This window comes from Protopterus annectens, chromosome 12.part0 (assembly GCF_019279795.1).
Source record: "Protopterus annectens isolate FY-2018-M chromosome 12.part0, PAN1.0, whole genome shotgun sequence".
Taxonomy (NCBI): Eukaryota; Metazoa; Chordata; order Ceratodontiformes; family Protopteridae; genus Protopterus; species Protopterus annectens.
Genome location: NC_056746.1, coordinates 1,377,361,811 through 1,377,384,862, shown reverse-complemented (window position 1 = coordinate 1,377,384,862; position 23,052 = coordinate 1,377,361,811). Strand labels below are relative to the sequence as shown.

At 41.9% G+C, this 23,052-nt stretch overlaps 1 protein-coding gene across 1 annotated transcript in view; it reads left to right on the top strand.

Annotated features, from left to right (window-relative positions):
* LOC122817219 (sodium-dependent lysophosphatidylcholine symporter 1-like) overlaps positions 1 to 23,052 on the top strand; it is a 985,499-nt gene that overhangs the window by 253,968 nt on the left and 708,479 nt on the right. Inside the window, exon 4 of the mRNA XM_044090437.1 lies at positions 11,413 to 11,545. Coding sequence (XP_043946372.1) covers positions 11,413 to 11,545 — 133 coding nt within the window. The remainder of the gene's footprint in view (positions 1 to 11,412; positions 11,546 to 23,052) is intronic.

Genomic DNA, 23,052 nt, shown 5'->3' with positions numbered 1-23,052 from the left:
AGAGCTACTAGACTAAAGACCTAAATTTTGCTTGCAACATAAGTAAGACATGTTGGGAGATAGATATGTTTCTCAGAGAGTTCCTATTCCCTGGAACAGGCTCCTCATCCATATGAAGCAAAGTTCCTCTCTATCTCTATTTAAGTGAACCTTGGACTAATGGATGTGTAATTGGAAATTCACTGCTCGTCTGGCTCCTATGTCCCTGATGGACAGATGCAGTCAGTAAATCGCCTCTTATATAAATCAAATTTGTGAGTCAAGTTTGGGTTGTACAGCTAGGCTTATAAGGGCCCTAGTGATTGTTGCTCTAATATACATCTATGAAAGATGATTTTCTTGCCCTGGCCAAACAATTGTTATGGATGCTCACTCCTGGGACACAGAATGCAGTACCTATAATCCAGGTCAGTAGAAATATTTCAGAGGAGAAACCTGGTCCCTGCAACTTCCTTTGGAGGAATTTTCTTTTCTTAGATTATTGCCAGGATGAATGAAGTGTTTTTATAGGACAAATAGATGTTCCCCCTGAATTGAGGAGATATTATGATATGGTGCATGTAGATATGACTCATTCTACGCCTATTCCTCCTTTAGTACCAGTTTTGGAGGATGTATATAGTGCTGCCCATAATGTCCCTGATTCACAACCTTCAGTTACCAAAAAGGCAAATAGGCTTTTCAAAGTTTCTAAAACTAAGAAGCACTCGTTTTCTCATGTTAGGTCTGACCCTGCAGCTATATCGACACATACACCTGCAGGTTACAGGTCCCTAGTATCATCCATCCCCTCCACTGTGGACAGAGGCAAAGCTTTTGGACAGATTAGGTAAGACAATTATTTTGTTCTTCCGCTTTGGCTATAGAAATCTTGACTATCAGACGTGTATTTGAAAGTTTGTTCTTTTTTGTACCGACAGCTTGAGAGATGTAGCTACCATTCTTCCCCTGAAAACAGTGCATATCTCAATTGTGCTGTTTCCCATATTTCTCAAGTATCTAAACATGCCTTAAGAGGTGTGTTTGAATGTGCAGCTACTGTGTCTAGGGCTTCTTCTTCTTCTGCTACTGTTTTGAGAAGGTGCGCATTAGTATGTAACCTGTGATGAGGTAAAGTCTAAAATGTTGAATTCAGCTTTTTGTAAGGATGTATTGTTTTGCCCACATGTCACTCTTGTCCTCAGATAATTTGATGAGAGAGAGAAATTAAATCAGGGAGATTCTATGATTTGTAACCCCCTCTCCCTGCTATGCCCCCATCCTTACAAATCTCCCAGATCCTCTTTTACCTCAGAAGAATAAAACAAAAGCAATCCCTACCCTTTTCAATGCAAACAGGGAAACTAAAAGAGATGACAGGAGAGGAATAAGAAGAAACAGTGAAAATTTTCAAAAAGGGACAGTGTTCATCTTCAGAATGACAGCACCCCCAACCCTTCCCCTCCTGCATCAATCTTTCAAAACCTGTCCCAACAGCTGTCTCTGTACATTCCCGTTTGGCAGCAACTTGAGATCGACTCACGGTTGCTAAAGGTAGCTCAGTAGAGATACTGTTGCCACTGGATACACACAGCGCCTTTCAGAGGCAGCAGATTGAGATTGACTCATGGTTGCTAAAGGTAGCTCAGTAGGGATACTGTTACCATTGGATACACATAGCGCCTTTCAGGGACAGCCGATGAAGATCGACTCATGGTTGCTAAAGGTAGATCAATAGGGATACTGTTACCACTGGATACACATAGCGCCTTTCAGGGGCAGCAGATTGAGATAGACTCATGGTTGCTAAAAGTAGCTCAGTAGGGATACTGTTACCACTGGATACACATAGCGCCTTTCAGGCGCAGCAGATTGAGATAGACTCATGGTTGCTAAAGGTAGCTCAGTAGGAATGGTGTTGCCACTGGATACACATAACGCCTTTTCCTTTTTAAATCTGTATGTGAAAGTACCAAAATTTAGGATATTGATCCTTTAGAGTCTGTCTTATTTCTCAGGAAAGCTTTATGGGAGCATTGCAACATTTGAGCTAAAAGATGTCTACCATCATATTCCCATTGCCAAAAGCTTTAGGAAATTTATCAGGTTTGATGTCTCTGGGTCACATTATCAGTTTTTCGCATTACCCTTTGGGTTATCTACTGTCCCAAGGGTGTTTACAAAGTGCCTAACCTAAGTCATAGCTCAATGCAGATTATTTAGATGACTTGCTTATGTTTGCTGAGCTCTTTTTCCCCGGGTATTAACAATCATTAACATGGGTTTTATCTTTTCTGACTTTTTTAATTTTGCGAACTCTTTTGGGTTTCTAATTCCATGATGGGAATGGACCCCATTCCTAAATCAAAGTACTATTAAAGTTTATGAAATTAGTATTGTTTCAATCTTTGATGTCAGCCAGAAGTGCTCTTCTCAGCATGATGTCAGCCAGAAGTGCTCTTCTCAGCACCCATATTGTGCCCAGTAGTGACTCCTGCAATTCATATGGGGTTACATGTATTGGTTGTTGTTGTTGTCTTTTTCGGCTTTTCCCGGTTAGGGGTCGCCACAGCGGAACTCCAGTCTGCTAATGATTGGCAGTAGATTTTTACATGCTGAGTTGCCAGCTCTGACGCACAACCTTCAACGAAGGTACGCCCATTCACACGTCTCCAGACAGAAGGCGTTCTAGCTGAGAATCGAACCGGACAACGTCTTACTGTCAGGCGACAGCGCTACCGCAGCACCACCATACATGTATTGGTAACATATCTAAATACAGTTGTAAATTCTATTTTTATAACACTCATTGCTCCTACTACTGTTGGAACTGTCTGGGTATTTTTCTTCCACATTACTCTCATTTTTCCCTCAAATCCTGATATTTTATGACTTTGTCTCTCTCTCTCTCTCTGTACACAAGACACTGTAGTCACTGGGTGTGGCGATTTCAATGATCTGTGCTACTTTTGTCTTCTTTTCATGGACCACTGTATCCAGTTTTCTAGCATCTGTCTTTTAAACTGTTGGTAGTGGGTGATCCTATGTGATGTAGACTTCATAATTTTCTATGATGCTTTGTGGCTAATGTTTCTGTCATGTGTGTCATGTTTCTGACCGGTCTGGGATTCCAGATGAATAGTTAAAAATCCTCCTTGATCTCTTCATACAGGATTGTCTTTCTAGAATGTCTTATAGACACCCTCCATAAAAAGGCCTTTTGATGTATGAGAAGGTAGAGTTTTGTCTGGAAACTTTTCTGAGCTTCTCAACTCAGTCTCAGTTTAGCCAGAGAGTATCTCAGGATCCTGGGGTTCATGACTTCTGTGAGTCTCATTGTTCCTCTTGCCAGGTTACACACGAGAAAGATTCACTTGTTTCCAAAAACATACAGGCCTAACATTTGCATCCTCTGGAATATTCCTTTATGCATTTCCACTCTCCACTGATATCCAGGGTAATTTGGAAGATCCAGAAGGGCTTTCCAAAGGAAATTCTAGTGAACACCTTTTGGCCCAGGCAGCATTGGTTCTCCCCCCTTGTGGAACTGGCCAAGGCCAATTACTACAACCTTCCTCACAAACTGGATCTACTCACAGGAAGATGGGGGAGTTTGATGCACAAACTGCCTGCATAATTCAATTGTAATACCTTTTAGGTACCTGTTTTTGGAGGACGCACGGCAGAAGGCAAGAAAACCTAGTCCTATGAAAGATCTTTTACTAGCAAGTGGAATGTATTTTCCAGTTGGTGCCTGGTCAATACAGGGCCCTATCAGGGATTATATACTACTGGTGCTTAAATGTTTGTGTGAATTATTAGCCTCTGGCTTTTTGTACTCCTCTGTCAATATACATCATATGACCATTTCATCACATATGCCCATTGAGCCTCCTTTTTTCAGGTTTTTATAGTAAAACAGTTTCTGAATAGAGTGTCATACTTGAGAATGCCACACAAACAGGTTGCTCCTTCCTGGGATCTTACCTTTGAGCTGAAAAAGTTAACCAAATCTCCATTTGAACCTTTATATCAAGCAAATTTAAAGACAATTGTGCAATCTATTGCTCTGACATCAGCAAGAAGGGTATCTGAGTTTCAAGCTCTTATGGTGGGTGAACCCTGTCTGGTCTTCCATAGGAATAGGGTGTCATAGGTTCATAGGTAAGTACTAGGCTAGCTGCCCCTGTAGGCCATTTTAAGCCTAGCCTATGTCCATAAAAGGTGAGAAGCAAACCCTGTACTTTGTGTATGCAAAGTAATCACCTTTGTCATTGTCCCAACCCTCAACACTCAGTCATTAAGAAGCGATCCTTCATTCATGCCAAAGGTTGTTTCAGAGTTTACTTTGAATCAAGTCATTGGTCTCCCAGTGTTCTACCTGATCTTCAGAACCAGGGAGAAAGGATTTTACATACTGTGGACATGCATAGGCAGATCAGGCACTATCTTCACAGAGCCAAGTCTTTAAGGAAAGCTGATCAGCTAGTTATTATTTATGTTGGGACTAAGAAAGGACAACCTATGTCAACACTGCCTTTTTTCAGATGGTTGTCATCGGCTGTTGCCCTTTGTTTATCGACCTTTATAAACCAGTTCCAGGCAGTATCTAGTCCCACTCTACTTGAGGTTTGCCTTCTTCAATGATGTATTGGGAATAGATGGACTCAAGAAGTATTCTAGAGGTATCTGTACATACATTTACAAAGCAGTTACAAAATGGATTTTTGTTAAGTCCAGGACTGGCTTTCCTAGGACCATTTCCAGGGGCTCCTTAGTCCATGTCCTTCCTCCTCCCAGGTTGGGTAGACTTTGGTAATTGACCCATGTAGCCTAAGGGGTGTTGTGGCAGTGGAAATGATGAATATAGTACAGTTGTGTAAATTGCACTTGCCCATAACAGTAGATGTTTGAATTCCTCACTGCTGCACTAGCCACACCCAGCCTCTGTCCCCCTATTATTGTATAAAGTTTTTGTTGGGAAATAGATTTGGTGGTTATATCTTATTTAGATAGTTCAGGATGAGAATGCTACTTCAGAACTTTTTTTGCAAAAAAAGTCCTGAATATTTTCCATTCTGACTGCTGATTTTCCCTTCTCAGGGTTGTCCAGTCAGCAGTCAAAGTGGGAGTGTGGAAGGGAACCACAACTTTTGGAAGCTGGCTGGTTATTGTGTCTTGGGCAAAACACAAGCAATATAGCCTAAAGGCTGCTACAGCATCGAGTAATTCAAACATTTACTGCTATGGATAAGTGCAGCTTACACAGCTGTACTGTCTTTGAGTTGTAGGACACTGCTGCAGTATGCACTCTCTCCATCCCCCTTCTTACTGCTATGATTCCAGATGTTCTTCGTGTTTCACTGTTGCAGTCATCACATTTGGGTTATCTGCTTGCAGTAGCCCTCAGTCGGCCTGATTAACAAAGTCTTGGGTCCTGCGTCAGTTGCTGTCTCTTCTTCCATGACGTCAGGTCGTCAGGGGTATAAAACATGCAGCTGACACCATTACATCCGTCTTTCTTGCCGTGCAGTGCCCAAAGCGGAAGCAGTTCACAAGTGCCGGTCGGCCAAATCCTGAAATTTTCTTTTTCGAGTTTCAGAACCGAAGTCTTCAACTAAAAGATGAGCACCCCATTGGGAAAACTTTTTCTTCCTCTAAACCAATGTCAGTAGAAGTAAATAATTGCATTTCTTGTGGAAAGCAAATACCTCATAAAGATTTTCATTCATACTGTATTCCTTGCCTAGGCCTTGACCACAACGTACCTCACTGTCGGTTTTGTGCCTTATTTAAACCACGAACTATCCATCATCTGTATATTTTCACTTCTAAATATTTTGGTGCTCGGTTCAATTATCCTGATATGTCTTTGGTAAGCCATCCAACTACCGACATTCCAAAAAAATGCAAAGATAAAGACAGAGATAAGCCGCCTAGGTCCAAAGCTGACGACGACGCTTCTCCTAAGCCAGTCGCCAGTTCACCGGTAGTCAGTGAGACACTTTCGCAGCCCCTGATACCCACTACTTCAGATTCGCAGGCTTCTACTGAGACCCATTTGGAGTCCTGTATGCCACGAGATGCTTCAATTGTGGAACCTGCGGATGTCTCTACCTTGGATTGTTCCGGAGCCACTGTGCAGGCTTCTGAGGGTGTATTCAGGCCTACTGACTTGCATATTAAACTGACGCCATCTTCTTCTTCAAGGCCTAAAACTCGAACCATGCCTAGAAAACTGATGTGCAGATCACATGGTCAGGCCTCTATGCCTAAAAAACAAATGATAAGAATGGCTGAAGACCTTATTACTTTAATCAGGGGAAGCCAACCTTCCCCCTCAAAGAGACCTAGGACTGAGTTTGCTTATGATACTTCTGACCAGGATTCTGAAATTTCTCTTTCCTCTGATGACCAGGATTTAACCTTATCTACCTATGAGGATTCTGACGGTGAGGACTCTATTCCCCTCTGCTCCCCCCCTAGAGGATTTCTCTTTTGGTGAAACCTTACATACTCTCAGGGAGCATTTTCATTGGGAAAGTCAGGATTTCTCTGATTCTAAAAAGAGGCTTAGGGATTTCTTACTCCTGCCTCTACTCAGCATAGGCCTTTAGCTATACCTCCTGTACCAGACATTGTTGATGATGCCTTTTCTGAATCTAGCTTGGCCCCTGACTCTTTACCTCCTGCTCCCAGAAAACCTAATAGATATTACAGGGTTCCTGACTCTCACAAGTTCCTTTTCAAAAATCCTACTGCGGATCCTGAAACCATTGCACAGGGACCCAAGGGCATTAAAGCTACTACTGCCAAAAATCCTACCCCCTCTGATAGAGATCCAGGGCGCTGGATAGATGGGGTAAGAAGGTATACACTTCTACAACTTTGGCCATTAGGGCCTTGAATTGCCAGTTTCATATGTTAAAGTATCAGCAGCCTATTATTGGATTGTTTAAACAGAAAATGATGTTGATTCCTGACTGTGCTGAAAATAAGGAGTTACAGGATTTAATGCATTCTGCTGAACAAGTTGGAAAACATACTTTGCAATGTGGTTTTGATTAACTAGCAGCATCTTGCAGGGCTGCTGTAACTGGATCTGTACTTAGAAGGCATGCTTGGCTTAAGGAGCAATCCTTGCCAGATTATGTTAAAGTGAAATTACTGGATGCTCCCTTAAATCAGGACCGCCTGTTTGGTAACAAGGCAGAAGAAGTTCTTAAAAAGATGGAGGAAAAAGCTAAATCTATGCAAACTGTTAAAGATTTTTTACAAGTACAACCTCCAAGATTTAGTAGGCATTGGCCTTCTAAGAATTGGCCCTTTTCTGCCTCTTCCAGACCTTCTAAGTCCAAACCCAGATCCAGCAGAGCACTCAGGCTTCAGTCCCAGGGGACGCACAGGACTAAGCAGTGGGGGGCCTCCACTTCCAAATCTGGGAGTAATAAAACTCCCCCCTATGGTAAACTGTCTCAATGACTTCTTTTTAAAACTTCCAAGCACTTCTCAACTGACTGCCCTTTTGTGAGGAAAGATTGCACTTCATGCAAGGAACTGGGAACTCATTACCCAGGACAAATGGGTTTTAAATATAGTGTCCCAAGGATACAGATTTCACTCCCACATGTTACTAACTCCAAGCGGTTGGCCGGATCTACCTCCAAATCAATGGGCAGAGGCCCAAAAGCAAGTACTCTCTCTTTTAAGCATAGGGGCTATTCAATTGGTACCAGAAGAGGAAAAGGGACAAGGTTTCTACTCGAGACTTTTCCTGGTACCCAGACAAGACAATTCATGGCGTCCTATCCTGGACCTGTCTACTCTAAACACCTTTTTGGTGATTACAAAATTCAAGATGCTGACTCTTCACCAGTTGCTTCCTAGGCTAAGCAAGGATGCCTGGTTGGCAACACTAGATTTAAAGGAAGCATACCTGCACATCCCAATCAGGGAATCTTTCAGAAGATACCTACGCTTCAAAGCAGGCTACATGCATTATCAGTTCTCTGCACTGCCCTTTGGCTTATCTACTGCGTCCAGGGTATTCACAAAGTGCCTAGCTCCAGTCATTGCATTTTGCAGGCAAAGAAATATTCAAATATACCCATACCTGGACGATTGTCTAATTCAGGCAGAAAGCCAGGACATACTTTTGAATCATCTGGCCTTTGTACAAAAGGTGTTAACTTGTCTGGGGTACACCATAAACGAAAAGAAATCAAACCTGGTACCCTGTCAACAAATTATATTCCTGGGAGCAAGCTTAAATACAACTTCCCAGATGGCTTTCCTCACGCCAGAGAAACAAATTCATTTGACGACCCACTTCAAACAAGTGGCCACAAAAACCCTGCTTTCTGCAAGGCAAATACTATAAGCCTTGGGGTTCATGGTCTCCTGCATTCTTCTAATTCCATATGCAAGACTGCATATGAGGAAACTACAGTGGTACCTAAAAACCCTATGGTGTCAATATTCTCAGGATCTAGAAGCAATGATTCCTATTATACCTTGCCTACGCCTAGAGCTCCTGTGACGGGCAGAAGCCTGCCACCAAAACAAGGGACTACCATTCATACTACCCCCTGCCACCCAAACCCTAACAACAGATGCATCAGACTATACATGGTGGGGCTCACCTGGCAGGGAAGTGCATTCAGGGCAAATGGAACTCAAGTCAAATGCACCTGCATATCAATCAAAAAGAAATGTTAGCTGTACAGAATGCTCTGACAGCCTTCAAGGACCACATTCTTCCAGGACAATTAATGGTAAATACGGACAACACCACTGTTATGTGGTACAAACAAGCAGGGGGGTAGACATTCTTATGCCCTCTGCAGACTAGCCATGGCATTGTGGAACACAGCCTTGAACTACCACGTGCATTCACAAGCTCATTTCTCCCAGGAAAACTAAATACACACTGGCAGACAGACTAAGCAGACTAAGCAGAAACCTCATGGACCCACACGAGTGGAAACTGGAACCAAGGATTTTCAACATGTTGACAAGCAAATGGGGGAGCCCAGATATAGACCTGCTTGCCTCCCCCTAGAACTATCAATTGGACAAATTTTGCACAAGGACTCCCCACAGACAAGCTTGGAAAGTGGATGCTCTGTCCTTCATCTGGAAAAAACTATCAGTTTATGCCTTTCCTCCTTTGCCTCTGCTCTCCAAAGTACTACTAAAGATCAAACAAGACAAACTAAGGACGATTTTGATTGCACTAAACTGGCCACGCCAACACTGGTACCCCCTCTTGTGCACTGTGTCACTGTTGGCCCCATGGCACCTGCCTCAGACTCCTACCCTGCTGTCTCAGCAGGAGAACCAGATTCTGCACCCTCAGCTTCAAACACTGAACCTAGCAGCCTGGCTAATTATCTAATCTCTCCTTTACCATCTCTCAGTAAAACAGTGATGGATATCATTTTAGAGGCAAGGAGGACTAGTACTAGAAAATCTTATGCTGAAAAATGGAAAAGATTCTTGCCTTGAACCACTCTCAAGGGATGAGCACAGCAGTGCCCAATTTACCTCAGATTTTACAATACTTAACTGAGATGCTTCACAAGGGCCTGTCTTTTTCCTCACTAAAAATTCACGCCTCAGCCATTTCAGCTCATTATAACACAGAACCTCCACTCTTCTCTCATCCACTGCTCAAGCAGTTCCACAGAGGGGCCATATTTTTAAGACCACCCAGGAGAGCTCCAACTCCAGCCTGGGACCTTAACTTTGTATTGGAGAAACTCACCCTTCCTCCTTTCGAGCCAGCTGTTACTGCAGATTTAAAATTCCTTTCTTGGAAAACAGCTTTCCTTTTAGCAATCACTTCAGCAAGAAGGGTATCTGAATTACAGGCCTTTATGGCAGTGGAGCCTTTAATCATCATTCATGCGGACAGGGTGTCCCTCAGGACCAATCCCTCTTTCATGCCCAAGGTGGTATCCAGTGTGGCCCTTAACCAGTCCATTAATTTGCCAACCTTCTTTCCTAATCCACAGAACAAAGGGGAATGGATACTGCACTCCTTAGATGTGCACAGACAACTCAGATTCTACTTGGACAGGACTAAACCTCAAAAGAAGTCTGAACAACTGCTGGTGGCATTTGCTGCAGAGACAGAGGGGAAGGCTATTTCAAAGCAAACCATTTCTAAATGGATAGGCCATTGCATTAATTTCTGCTATAAGCACCATGGAAAACCTATCCCACACGGGATCAGACCCCACTCAACCATGGCTGCATCTACCTCTACAGCCTTTCTCAGAGGCGTACCAACCAGGGACATCCTAGAAGCTGCTACCTGGAGTTCTGTACATACTTTCACCAAGCATTACCATTTGCCAATTTTTTTCTAAATCCAGAGCTGGCTTTGCCACTGCAGTCTTGCAGGGCCTTATAGCTGGTCCTAATGCTATCTAACTTCCTTCTCCCATCCTTAGCTTTGGGAATCTACCCAAATGTGATGGCTGTAACAGTGAAACATGAAGAACATAGTACAGTTGTGTACACTTACCATAAATGTAGATACTTGAGTGTATCCACTGTTGCAGTCCTGGTTACCCTCCCTCTAGCCCCCTTTTGGCTATACGTTTTCTCTCCTTTATTATGCTTAAAAGCTTTTTGGTGTATTTGCTTTTTTGTTTGAGGTATAACCTTGTATATTTATAGATTTAATTGCTGTCCATTAGGGGGGCACCTGACATCTGGGGCAAGAAAAACTGATGTAATGGCGTCAGCTGCATGTTTTATACCCCTGACGACCTGACGTCACGGAAGAAGAGACAGCAATGACGCAGGACCCAATACTTTGTTAATCAGGCCGACTGAGGGTTACTGCAAGCAGATAACCCAAATGTGATGACTGCAACAGTGAATACACTCGAACATCTACATTTATGGTAAGTGTATACAACTGTAATTGTTTTCTTTGGAATGTCAGCTGTACTGTCTTTGAGTTGTAGGACACTGCTGCAGTATGCGCTCTCTCCATCCCCTTTCTTACTGCTATGATTCCATTTTTTTCTTTGGAATGCTGCCATATCTTGCTAGAGAAGCTCTTTCTGCTTTTCCTTAGTAAGGACAAATTTCATCGTGTTTTTCAGACTCAATAAACCTTCCTTTTGGTCACCACAGCAATCACATAAAAAAAGAAATAAGAATTATGGAAGCACCTCTGCTAACATGCATAATTATTGTGAGTATGCTCACACAACTGTACTTTCCCTGGCTTGTGAATTTTTTCTTTGAATGATTGCACTTTTGATCAATATTTAAAAAAATGTCTTACAAGGTTATAAAGGTATTCAGTCTTGGATCAAAATACAAGTTTACTGGTAGTACAAACATTCAGCTGTTAAACTGCTGCCACTAGTATGAATGCGTCCTACATTATTCACGCTTGTTTTTGTTTTGTAGGATCATTTTGTCAATGCCATTTGGAATCACATTCTATTTCCTGCTCTGGTACACCCCTTCTGGCACCATGTCTTGGGCTTTCAGTGTCTTCTGGTACATGTTTATGTACGGCTTCTTTCAGATGAGTATGAGTGTAAGCATCATTTATTATTTTTGTCTCATTTTTAGAGTTCACTGAGGCATTATACTTTCGGTATGGTTACCCTATGTGGTTGTTCATCACAAAAACACTCACGGGCTGTCATAGCTCCAGAATCCTGGATGACCTTTGCTTTGGCCACTTGTATATTTGTGTGTACATATGTTGTAGCTTCAGCACACCTTTTGTGTACCTGCACTACCCATAGATAGTAGAACGCATGGTTTACTTTAATTTGTTAACTTTAGGAGAATGGAAAACATTTAATTTTAGGAGAGGAATGGCCTTGCAGCTTCTGCATAGTGTCTCCTTTTTCTGGGATAGGCTGCTAGTTTATAACCAAGAGAGTTTTTCACCCACGCAGCTACTTAAATGGGACATTTTTTGAGCTGACTTGGTGACCTGACAGCCACACTTTGTGGAGTCAGAGTTGTGCTTCTTGTTTATATACAGTTGCAGTCTAGCTCATGTTTACAATCAGCCCGTTATTAGAAAAGCTGATGTTTACCATTTTGAATATGACATTGCAAGAGTATTAAAGCAAGCATCTTGTGATACCTTGCATGTGTGAGAATATAGCATCCACATGCAGGAACTGGGCTGTATGGATAAGGAAGCAAGCAGTGGAAGGCAAAGTATGTGGGACTAAAGTGCGCCATTTTCATTTTCAATACTTTTTTGTTGGGCAGGACAGTAATTATATCATAACTGATATATTTGGCATATTACTGCAGCCTAAATGGTTTAGGCTGTGAACTGTTTGAACTATGCCCTATGATCCATGTGTGATCCCCTCAATCACCTTCTTTATACCGTGCAGTTCTGATTTAGTAATTCAAGTAGACAAAGTCTGCTGACCCAGGCAAGAGTCAGTTCTGCTTAAGTTTTCTTAACTAATGTACTGGTGTGTACAGATGTACAAGGAAGATGTAATGTGTTTGAATGTCATAAATTAAAAATAAAATTAATTTGAAGTCATTTAAAATTTCATACAGCTATTTTTCAGTAAAGTCACACAATACAAATACAGTAAGCAGTTCATTTAGATTTCCATTTGTCTACAAGCTGTGGACTCTCTTTAGTGGTCAAGTGAGCTGTATTGTCTTTTAGTAGGTATAAAGTCCTCCATGGTAGCGTGTTTGTAGAGTTAGTGTGCAGAAATAAGGGGATATGGGTTAAATGGGGTACAGGGAGCACAGCCCTCTGCAAAGAATGCTTCCTTCATGATTTCAGTGGTATCAAAGTTATACTTACTTTCAAGGTTTTCACACAAAATTAAGTAAGCAGAGCTGATGTAGATGCAGAAATGTTGCCTGTAGTGCAATCGTAGAGTTATTGTATATAAATAAGGAGGGGTGGGAGGAACAAAATGCACCACAGTGGGGTGCAAGAGGCATAGTCCCCAGCTAAAATGAATTCTTTGCAATTTTAATTGTAATGTCATATATATTTTTGATTTTCAGAGTACTGCTTTTCAAATGAAAGACTAGTTTTCAAATGTGTTACTTTCAAATATTATTTTTTTCAAGTTTAGAATGCAGGAATGCATTCCTTGCTAAACTGTGAAATACTGTATATATTCACACTTTATCCAAGTCATCAAACATTTGTTATATTACTTGTAGCATCAGGTCGGCAGAACAAGATAAATCAGTGACAATTAAGACTACAGGACCCTGTGTTCTAACACTAATAGTACATCTAAGCAAAATGCTGTAAATTAATTGAACAACTAATTTAGTATCAATAACAAATGAAAACCGCTACATTGAGCAGAATAATGTATACTGAAAGAGGAAGCTATATTAAAACAGAAATTGTGACTGGAATAACCCCTTATAAAGTGGACATACAGTGAACCACAAACAACTCCTCCTTCACTGAAATTAAGCATAACACATAACATATTCATTAAAACAAAGTTCACCACAGAGGATTATGATTGTGTCGTCAAACATAACCAGCTTATGTATTTGAGACATGGATGTCAAAAAATTTGGGAGAGAAACTTGAGAGATGAATCTTGACATTGCTGGCAAGAACACGTAACTGGGTTATGTTTAGATACCCATTCATTATTCTTCATAACGTGGGGGGTGTTTCCTGCTGCAGTGTACTACAGAAGTTAGAGCAAAAAGTATAAGGAGCACTGAGTGTCTTACAGATTTGAAAGCTGCAAAAGAGTGATGAGAAGCACAAACGGCTTTAAAAGCTGTTAAACACTTTAGCCTTCCAAAAGAGGCTAAACAAAACGTTAAACATTTTAAAATCTGAATGTGCTTCCAGACATGCTTCTGTTGTGACCATTGTCTGCTGCTAATGTTCTAGAGTGAAATTTGAAATGAATAGTGGTGAAGGGTGCTTACCAAAAGCTTGTTAAATACCTTTCTGACATCAGAAAGATACTTTTATAAGCCTGTTTTTTCCTCTGCTTTTGAAGTGTAATTGCGATGCTCTACGCAGTACAAGAAATTAGTAAATGCTTGAACCCTATAGAAAATCACACAGAATACAAATTTGAAAGCTCTTTGAATGTAAAAAAAAAAAAATCCCACCATATATGAAAGAGTGGACTCTCCCATTCAGAATAATAAAAACAGAATTGAGGAGTAAAAAAAAACATAGCCCCTATCTGCCTACCCAAACTGGACTGGAACTGAAAAACATTAAAAAATATGTAGAAATATTAGAAACGTGTACAGTAGAACATTTTAAATAATATAGTTTACACAAGATTTATCATGTTACACACAAAACGCCCCCCCCCCCCGATTCCCAGTTTATACAGTATATTTAACTAATATATATAGTATTGTCTTGTCAGCATGTCCCTCAAAGTCTTTTAAAAGCCATTGTCACACCTAGACCTGTCTTCTGAACTGACTGATCCGCTGCAACCACCACCTAGGTACCAAGCACAAAAACACTCCCAGAGTTCCTAGCACAAACTGTTTAAGGTCCAGAGCTCAAAACTCCTTCCTAACATGATGCACATGTCAGTGTAGTTTCTAAGGACACCAAACAAACAAACACGCATACACACACACACACACACACACACACACACACACACACACACACACACACACACACACACACACACACACACACACACACCTCAAGCATGCAAGTTATTCCGTAGTAAGTAAAATGGATCAAAATGTTCTTGTACTCACTGTCAGGATGCTAATAAGGAAGAAAACCCAAAAAGTAAAATGCACTAACCTTTTGTACTTACTATTTCTTGTTGATATTTTTGATGTTGTAGTTAAATCATGTATCTATCCTCTTTGGATTAATTTTAAGCAGAACTTTCTAAGTTTTCAACTGCAAGTTCAGTTGTATTGGTTAAAATATTTTGATTGTGACTCAACAGTGTTTTATCACCTTTTGAAATTCTTTCTATTGCTCTTGTAACTCATTTTTTATGTCTAATATTTCATTATTTCATTGTTGAAATTTCTTCCTATACCAGTTTGTCACCTTACCAAATATATAGGATTTTAATGCATCCAAAATCATCATTTTACTACTTTCCTCCGTATTACTTACCAGAAAATGTCTTATTTCTTTTGTAAGCCAGTTTTTAAATTATTCTAAAGTATGCTAGAATCATGTATCTGTAGGCCAGGGTTTTAAAATTAGTTATTATTTTTAAGATTAAAACATTATTGTCAGCAATAGCACATGTAATTATTTTAAAATTATCTATTATTGCCAGGAGTTCTTGGGAAGTTAGCATATTTTTTTATTTGTGATTGTGTACTAAAATTGTATAAAAATGGGAATATTCTAGAGAGTCTGTTTTCTCTACAATTAACATACCTTTTAACTCTAATAATTCTGTTCCATTTTTTTAGTAATTTGCCAAAGCTGAAATCCTGGGTACCCTAACTGTACTATATTCTGGCTTATTTTTAGAAGTACAATTGAAATTTCCTGAAAAGAATAATATTCCCTTTCATATTATTTGATATAAGAACTAAATCCTTTCTGGCTGTTTTAGCTCCCATTCCAGTGAATCAATGTAAATTAGCTAGTGTCGATTTTCTATTGTTATATTCTATAGTTACCAATGACAACGTAGTATCTAGTTCTATTTGTTTTTATAATATTGAGCATTATAGGATGTGCCACAAAGGTCATAGGACCTTTGTGTCAGTGGTACAACAGATTAGCGTACTCGTCTTTTGTGCAGGTGGTTGCCAGTTCTCTTCCACCACCAGGGAGGTAGATTGCCAACATGGGTCTATATTGTAATTGCGAATGCTATATAATCGACCCAAACATTACGAAAATGCAAAATGTCGAACACATGGATCAGTGATTTTTCCCAGGGAAAAAAATCACTCAAGACATAGCACATGCAACACATAGTTAACAAGTCAGTGTGCTAAACAGTCACAGCCCTTAAGGCCAAACAACATGCCAGACACACTTGTAATAGGTGACTCCATAGTCAGACACACTGATGTCCCGCTCACCAGAGTGAACAAGGAAAAGGTCACAGTAAGCTGCCTGTCGGGAGCTAGAATCCGCCACATAACACAAGCACTCAGGTCACTCCACAGCAAGTACAAATATGACTCAGTCATTGTACATGCCGGTGTGAACGACCTGAGACGTACCTCCATGGACTACATGAAAAGAGACATAGAGGAGCTCTCTGATTATGTAGCCCAGGCCGGTATGACCCTGACCCTGAGCAGCATCTTGCCCTCACCAAGAATGATGCCACAGTACAAAGACAAAATGATCAGTTTTAACAATTAGCTTAATTACTGGTGTCATTCTAAGGGATCCAATGTCTGTCTGCTTGGGATGACATGCTTGACAAGCCACGCTGCTTCGCAAGGGATGGCTTGCACCTGTCACCCCTGGGCTTCCGGATATTGGCCAAGGCTCTTGCCACCCCATAGTGCCTTTTTTAGGCAAGGCTCAAATGACAAACCTACCTCCCTAGAAAACACAAGTGGAAAAAAACTAAGGGTAATGCTGCTCAATGCCAGAAGTCTAAACCTCAAGATGCATGCCCTCGAAGCCCTCCTCAGTATGGAGAACATCGATGTCTGTGCAGTGACTGAAACCTGGTTCAAGGCTCCTGAGAGCACCCCAGCACTATCAGGTTTTACCTCATATCATGCTTTCCGGCCCCAAAACTTGGACCGAACCACAAAAGGAGGGGGAGTATCCATATTCATCAAAGATACCCACACCTCCAGGTTAGTGGCAACGCACGAAGCATCAGAGACCATCCGGGTGCAACTAACCATAGGCAAAACTGCCTTACAGTTTGTAGCATGCTACAGACCACCCTCTCAAACTCAGGAACCCCACACAGCCTTCCTGAAGACACTGGAGAATATGAATGTCTCTCCAAATACCATAATATTGGGAGACTTCAACTACCCAAACATAGACTGGGAACATTACTCAAGCCCCAACACCCTAGCCCAAAGATTCCTAGAATTCATAAACTCAAATGCAATGGAACAACTAGTCACCATTCCCACAAGAGGAGACAATATACTAGACCTGATCATCACAAACATGGGGACAAAATGCTCCACACCGGAAGTATATCCCTCTTTGGTAAGATCAGACCATAAATTAATCTCACTGGAAATCCACATCCCGCCCCCACCCCTGCACAAAAGACCACAGTGAAGAACTTCTCAAAAGCCAACTTCACACTTCTTAAGACTGAAGTGGTATCCTTCAAGGCCCCTGGGCCAGTGGAAACCACAACCCACACTGCTGAATCCTTTGCAAATGCCTTCTACGGGCACCTTCAAGAATGCATGGATCATGCAATCCCAAATAAAACCAAGACCCATTCCCCCAAAGGCAGGCGCCCGGTCTGGTGGACCCCAGCCATAAACAAACTTTACAACAGGAGGAGGAAGTTACTACATGAAAGAGCAAAATCCCTAAAAGGGAAGGCATCTCTGATCAGTACTAGCAAAAAACTACGATCACTCATAAAATCATCCAAGGCCAACTTTGAGAGAAAAATCGCAAAAGACACAAAAGACAATCACAAGGCCTTCTTTAGCTATGTTAGAAACCTGGGTGGAAACTCCCAGATATGCTCAGAGTTAGTCCAAAATGACACAAAATACACTGAACCCACTGACATTGCCAACATTCTGGCAGACAGGTTCAGTGCAAATTTCTCCTCCCTCCCCAAAAGGAGAAATAACTATCCCAGCAGAGTGTAGCCTCCCTAACATCTCAGATGCCCAGGTGAGAGCCGCCCTCTCTAAAGCTAAAACACAGCATCAGTGGGACCGGACGGTGTCCCGGGCTGTGTGCTACATGAACTCCAAGAGGAACTAAACCCACACATAAGGCTGCTGTTTAATCTTAGCCTTACTACAGGATACATGCACTCCAAAGAGTGGCGACGGCAACAGTGGTCCCACTTCACAAAGGCGGTGCTTCTACGGACCCTGGAAATTACCGCCCCATAAGCTTGACGAGCCTGGTCTGCAAAGCTATGGAGAGGATCATTATGGAACTCATAAACAAAGACATTGGGGACCTACAGACATTGGATCCTACCCAATTTGGCTTTGTCAAGGGCAGATCCTGCCTTTTGAACTTGGTCAGCTTTTTGAAACAGTCACTAAGGCCATTGATGAGGGTAAGGCAGTTCACACAGCCTACCTTGACCTTGCAAAAGCCTTTGACACAATACCCCACTTGGGCATCATAGACAAACTCACCAGCTTAAATGTAAACCCATATGTCACAAGATGGGTTGCAAACTGGCTCAAGGACAGAACCCACAGGGTCAGAGTTGCTGGAGCTATGTCAGACTCTAAGCCAGTCACAAGCGGTGTCCCACAGGGCTCAATCCTGGGACCCCTCTTGTTCGGCATTTATTTTTCTGAGGTACAGGCAAACATAGGAGGATTGTGGCTGACAAAGTTCGCAGATGACTGCAAACTGGGCGCCATAATTGATACTCCAGCGGACACAAACATCCTTCAGAGAGGCCTCATAGAAACGGATAATTGGTGCCAGAGCCATGGCCTTAAGCTGAACGCCAAAAAATGTATAGTCATACCCTTTGGGAAAAACAAGGTACCCACAGATTACCACATAGGTGGTAATCCATTAAGTACGGAAGAGGTAATCAGGGACCTAGGGACCCAGTTTGACAGTAACCTCTCATTTGACACTCACATTGCCAAAGTGGTTAGGAAGACCTTCTATATTGCCCACCTTATCATGAAGAGTTTCACATCTAGATCAAGAGAGGTCATTGTGCCCCTGTACTCTTCTCTTATCAGGCCAATGATTGAGTACAATGCCCCATTTGGGATGTATCTTACCCGACACCTGCAGCAGTTGGAAAGACCCCAAAAGTTCCTCACCAAGAGGATAAAGGGTCTTAAACATATGTCATATGCTGCCCGACTGAAAAAACTCCAGCTCTATTCAGTCACATACCGCCTACTCAGAGGTGATCTGTGCCTGACGTACAAGGCCATGTCCAATCCGGAATTAATGGACATGCTCCACCTCAGAAAATCCAAATCCATCAGAGCCACGAGAGCAAGAGACTTAAACCTCAACACAGAAATAAATAGGACGTGCTGGAGGTACAGATTCATAACCCAGAGGTTACCTATACTCTGGAACAGAATCCCAATCCATGTTAGGCAGAGCCCCTCACTAACTCTATTCAAGAGAAATCTTGACGATTGGATGGGAGATCGTAGGTTTACCCCGGGGTTCATCTCTGTGTCACTACTAGACAGAGGCACAGTAAACTAAACCCTAAAAGGGCGTAGTATTCTCATCCTAAGGGGTGGTGAAAACCACACACACTCTGGCTAGGCTTATAAATGCCCTAGGGCAGATAGCCTAGTACGAACCTATGAACCTATGATCCATTAAAACAAACAAATAAAACAAAAAAAAACAAGCACAAAATTAAAGTGGGGGCTTCGCCACCCACACCCCCTGATGTGGGCGGCTGTGCCCCCCAACTTAAATATACCAACTCCGAGATTGCACCACAGTGGAGGAAATGGCAAAGTCATGAAAACGGCCCAGTGATTTTTTTTTCCCTAGGAAAAAAAATCACTGCTCCATGCTTTCGGCATTTTGCCATTTCACGTAAACACTTCAACGAAACAGCATTAGCAACTTTAAGCGTTTGCTTAAATAATAAAAACCCGCCAGCACTGCAGTACAGCATAAGGGGAATGCTGTTCTCTTGAGAGATGTTTTCCTTTCGATGAGACGTTAAACCAAGATCTCATCTGCTTGAGTTGGTAGTTATGCAGTTGGATGTAAAAGATCCCACGGCTCCTATCAAAAAGAGTTGGGGAAGTTTCCTGATGCCCTGGCCAAATTTCCCCAGTAGTATAAATCCCACCTCAGGTCTCCCCTAAAATATGGCTTGACTGTTAAAACCTTTATTTGTCTTTCTCATTTTTATTGGTTTGAGTTTTTTATATTACTTGAGTTTTATTGAAGTTTATGTATTTAATTAGCTTCCCCCTCTTTGTATCACTGTTCAGGCCATTTACATTTAGTCACATAAAATAAAGGTTCAAATATAATTATATATTAAGCAAAATGTAATTTAACAGGATTAACAAAGATTGATTCTAAAATGTATTACTCCTCATTTTTCTTAGCCCAGTCAAAGCCTTATTTCTATAGTCTGCATCAATAATTTGTCTGTATATAAGCCTCGCCTTTACTTGTAGCTGCACACTTGCACAATGGGGGTTAGTGGTGCCCTGTATAGTAGCAAACTCCTAGAAACAATTTTTTTCCCTAGACTTTTGTCAGTTGAACCCTCCCAAGCTTCCCTGCTGCACTGCAGGCAACTCAGCTACCCACTGAGCAGCATCACCACGCCTCCACCCCTAAACCTCAGCAGAATAAACCCCCTTGTTTAGTTAGTCGAGTTAGTCCTAGAGAAAAAGCTAATACAACTTGGCCACTCCCCAACTATTACTTGCGGTTTAACCTGCTACAAAGGACAGCCAGTTCTCCAACATTTCACCAGATGGCCTGAATGACATGGGCATCAGAGGGCAATATAGTAATTGCATCATGTATACTGACAACCACTTGCTTCTAAAGCAAGCAAATATAGTATGTGAGAGATGTAACTGTAACATGAAGCTGGAATCAAACCTCTCATGTAACAATAAGCAAGACATCAAGCAGGTTGTTAGCACACACACCTCTCCTCTCACACGAGACAAGGTCAAGTCACATAGTGAGTACCTCAGCATAGGTGGGTCTGAGAGCCTACCAAAGGACCAGAGACCTCCCAAGCGCAAACAGATCACACATACTGAAACATGAACATACCCCACTTCACATAGCAACACAGATGCAGGTGCCTCAACAAATAAGCCCCTAAGGTAAAACACCTCAAAACCTAATGTACTGGTCATAGGCGATTCCATAGTGAGACACACAGATGTCCCCCTCACCAGGCAGAACAAGGAGAAAGTCACGGTTAGCTGCCTGTCAGGTGCCAGGGTCCATCAAATCACACACACAGTCAAGTCACTCAACAACTATTAATGTTATGACTGTCATAGTACATGTTGGAGTGAATGACTTGAGACGCACCTCTGTGGACTATATGAAGAAAGACATGACTGAACTCTCAGATTATGTGTCGCAGGCAGGTATGTCCCTAGCACTAGGTAGTATTTTACCTTCACCCAGGATGATACCACAATACAGACAAAAAATAACTGACTTCAAGAATTGGATTAACGTCTGGTGTCAATCCAAGGGGATCCAGTATCTGTTAGCCTGGGAAGACTTGGTCAAGAGACCATGCTGTTGTACCAGAGATGATCTTCACCTGTCTCCTGTAGGCTTTAGGATACTGGCAAAGATGCTTGCCTTCCCCATAGTTCCTTTTTTAGGCAATGTCAAAACAAAAAGAAATCCACTTGAGACAAACTCAAGGTTATGCTGCTTAATGCTAGGAGCCTCAAAAGAAAACTGCATTCCCTGAACATGTTCCTCACCTTGGAAGATGATGACATGTATGCAGTCACTGAGTCTTGGTTCAGGGCCACAGAGAGCACCCCAGCCATACAAGGCTACAATGCCTTCCACACGTTGACACCCCAAAACGAGATGAAAGAACCAAAGGTGGTGTATATCCATCTTCATTAAATCCAAATACACCTTGAGATTGGTTAAACAGTATGACTGCCTACTCCAGGTACACTTAATTATAGGTAAAACACCCTACCACATCATCACTAGCTACAGGTCCCTCACCATGAACCAAGAGAAACATACCTATTACCTGGACTTGCCATAATCACTCCCTATACAGCCAAACCCTTTGGTCATGGGAGATTTCAACTGTCCTTCTATAGATTGGAAAACATATATGAGCAGAAATGCAGTTGCCTTGAGGTTCCTGGACCTTGTTAATTCAAATCTGTGGAACAGCTAGGCTGCCTCCCTACAAGGGGCTCAAATGTTCTGGACCTGATACTCACCAGCATGGTGGGGTTACTGCACTACCCCCAGTGTGTTGCCCTCCCTGGTGAGGTCAGACCTTAAATCTGTCTCATTTGAAGTAAAGATCAGACTGGATACCCTCACAGGAGCAAACAAACTAATTTTTTTCCAAAGCAAACTTTAGCCTACTAACCAGGGGTATAAAATTTCAACCCCCTGCTAAAACTGCCAACAGTGACTCCTATGCAGTAGTGTACACAAATACCCTGTACAGACATTTAAACAATTGCATAGATCCGTCTTTACCTGTTAGGATCAAAACCAGGTCCTCCCGAAGAAGCAGGCCACCCTGATAGTCCACAAATATAAATAGGTTATATAACAAAAGGCAGACACCATTATCCAAGGACAAGAGGAAACTTACTCACCAGAGGAAGAATACCCTCCACAACTTGAACAAGCAAATTAGCTATCTTGTAAAGTTCTCTAAAGCCAATTATGAGGCTAAATTAGCATCTCTAGCTAAAGACAATCGTAAGGCTTTTTTTAGCTATGTCTGAAATCTTAAAATGAATGCCCAGCCATGTGTTGAACTGATTGTGGATGGTACTACTCACACTGGACCCAAAGAAATTGCCAACCTGCTGGCTGACAAATTTGGTGCAAATTTCACCACCCCGTCCCCAGCAGACACACTGTATATCATCCCTGTCACCAGTCCACTACCTAGCATCTCCAAAGAGGAAGTCATATCTGCCCTCTGCAAGGCCAAAAACACAGCCTCCATGGGATCAGATAACATCCCAGGCTGCTTACTAAATCTAAAACAAGACCAAGCAGAACCCGTTAGTACTCTCTTCAACCATAGCCTGAGCATTGGCTTTGTTCCAACAGAGTGGAAAACGGCACCAGTAATTCCCGTACACAAAGAGGGTCCTTCAACCAACCCTGGGAACAATAGACCCATACGCCAAACTAGCCTTATCAGCAAGGCCATGGAAAGAATCATCATAGACCTTATCAGCAAGGAC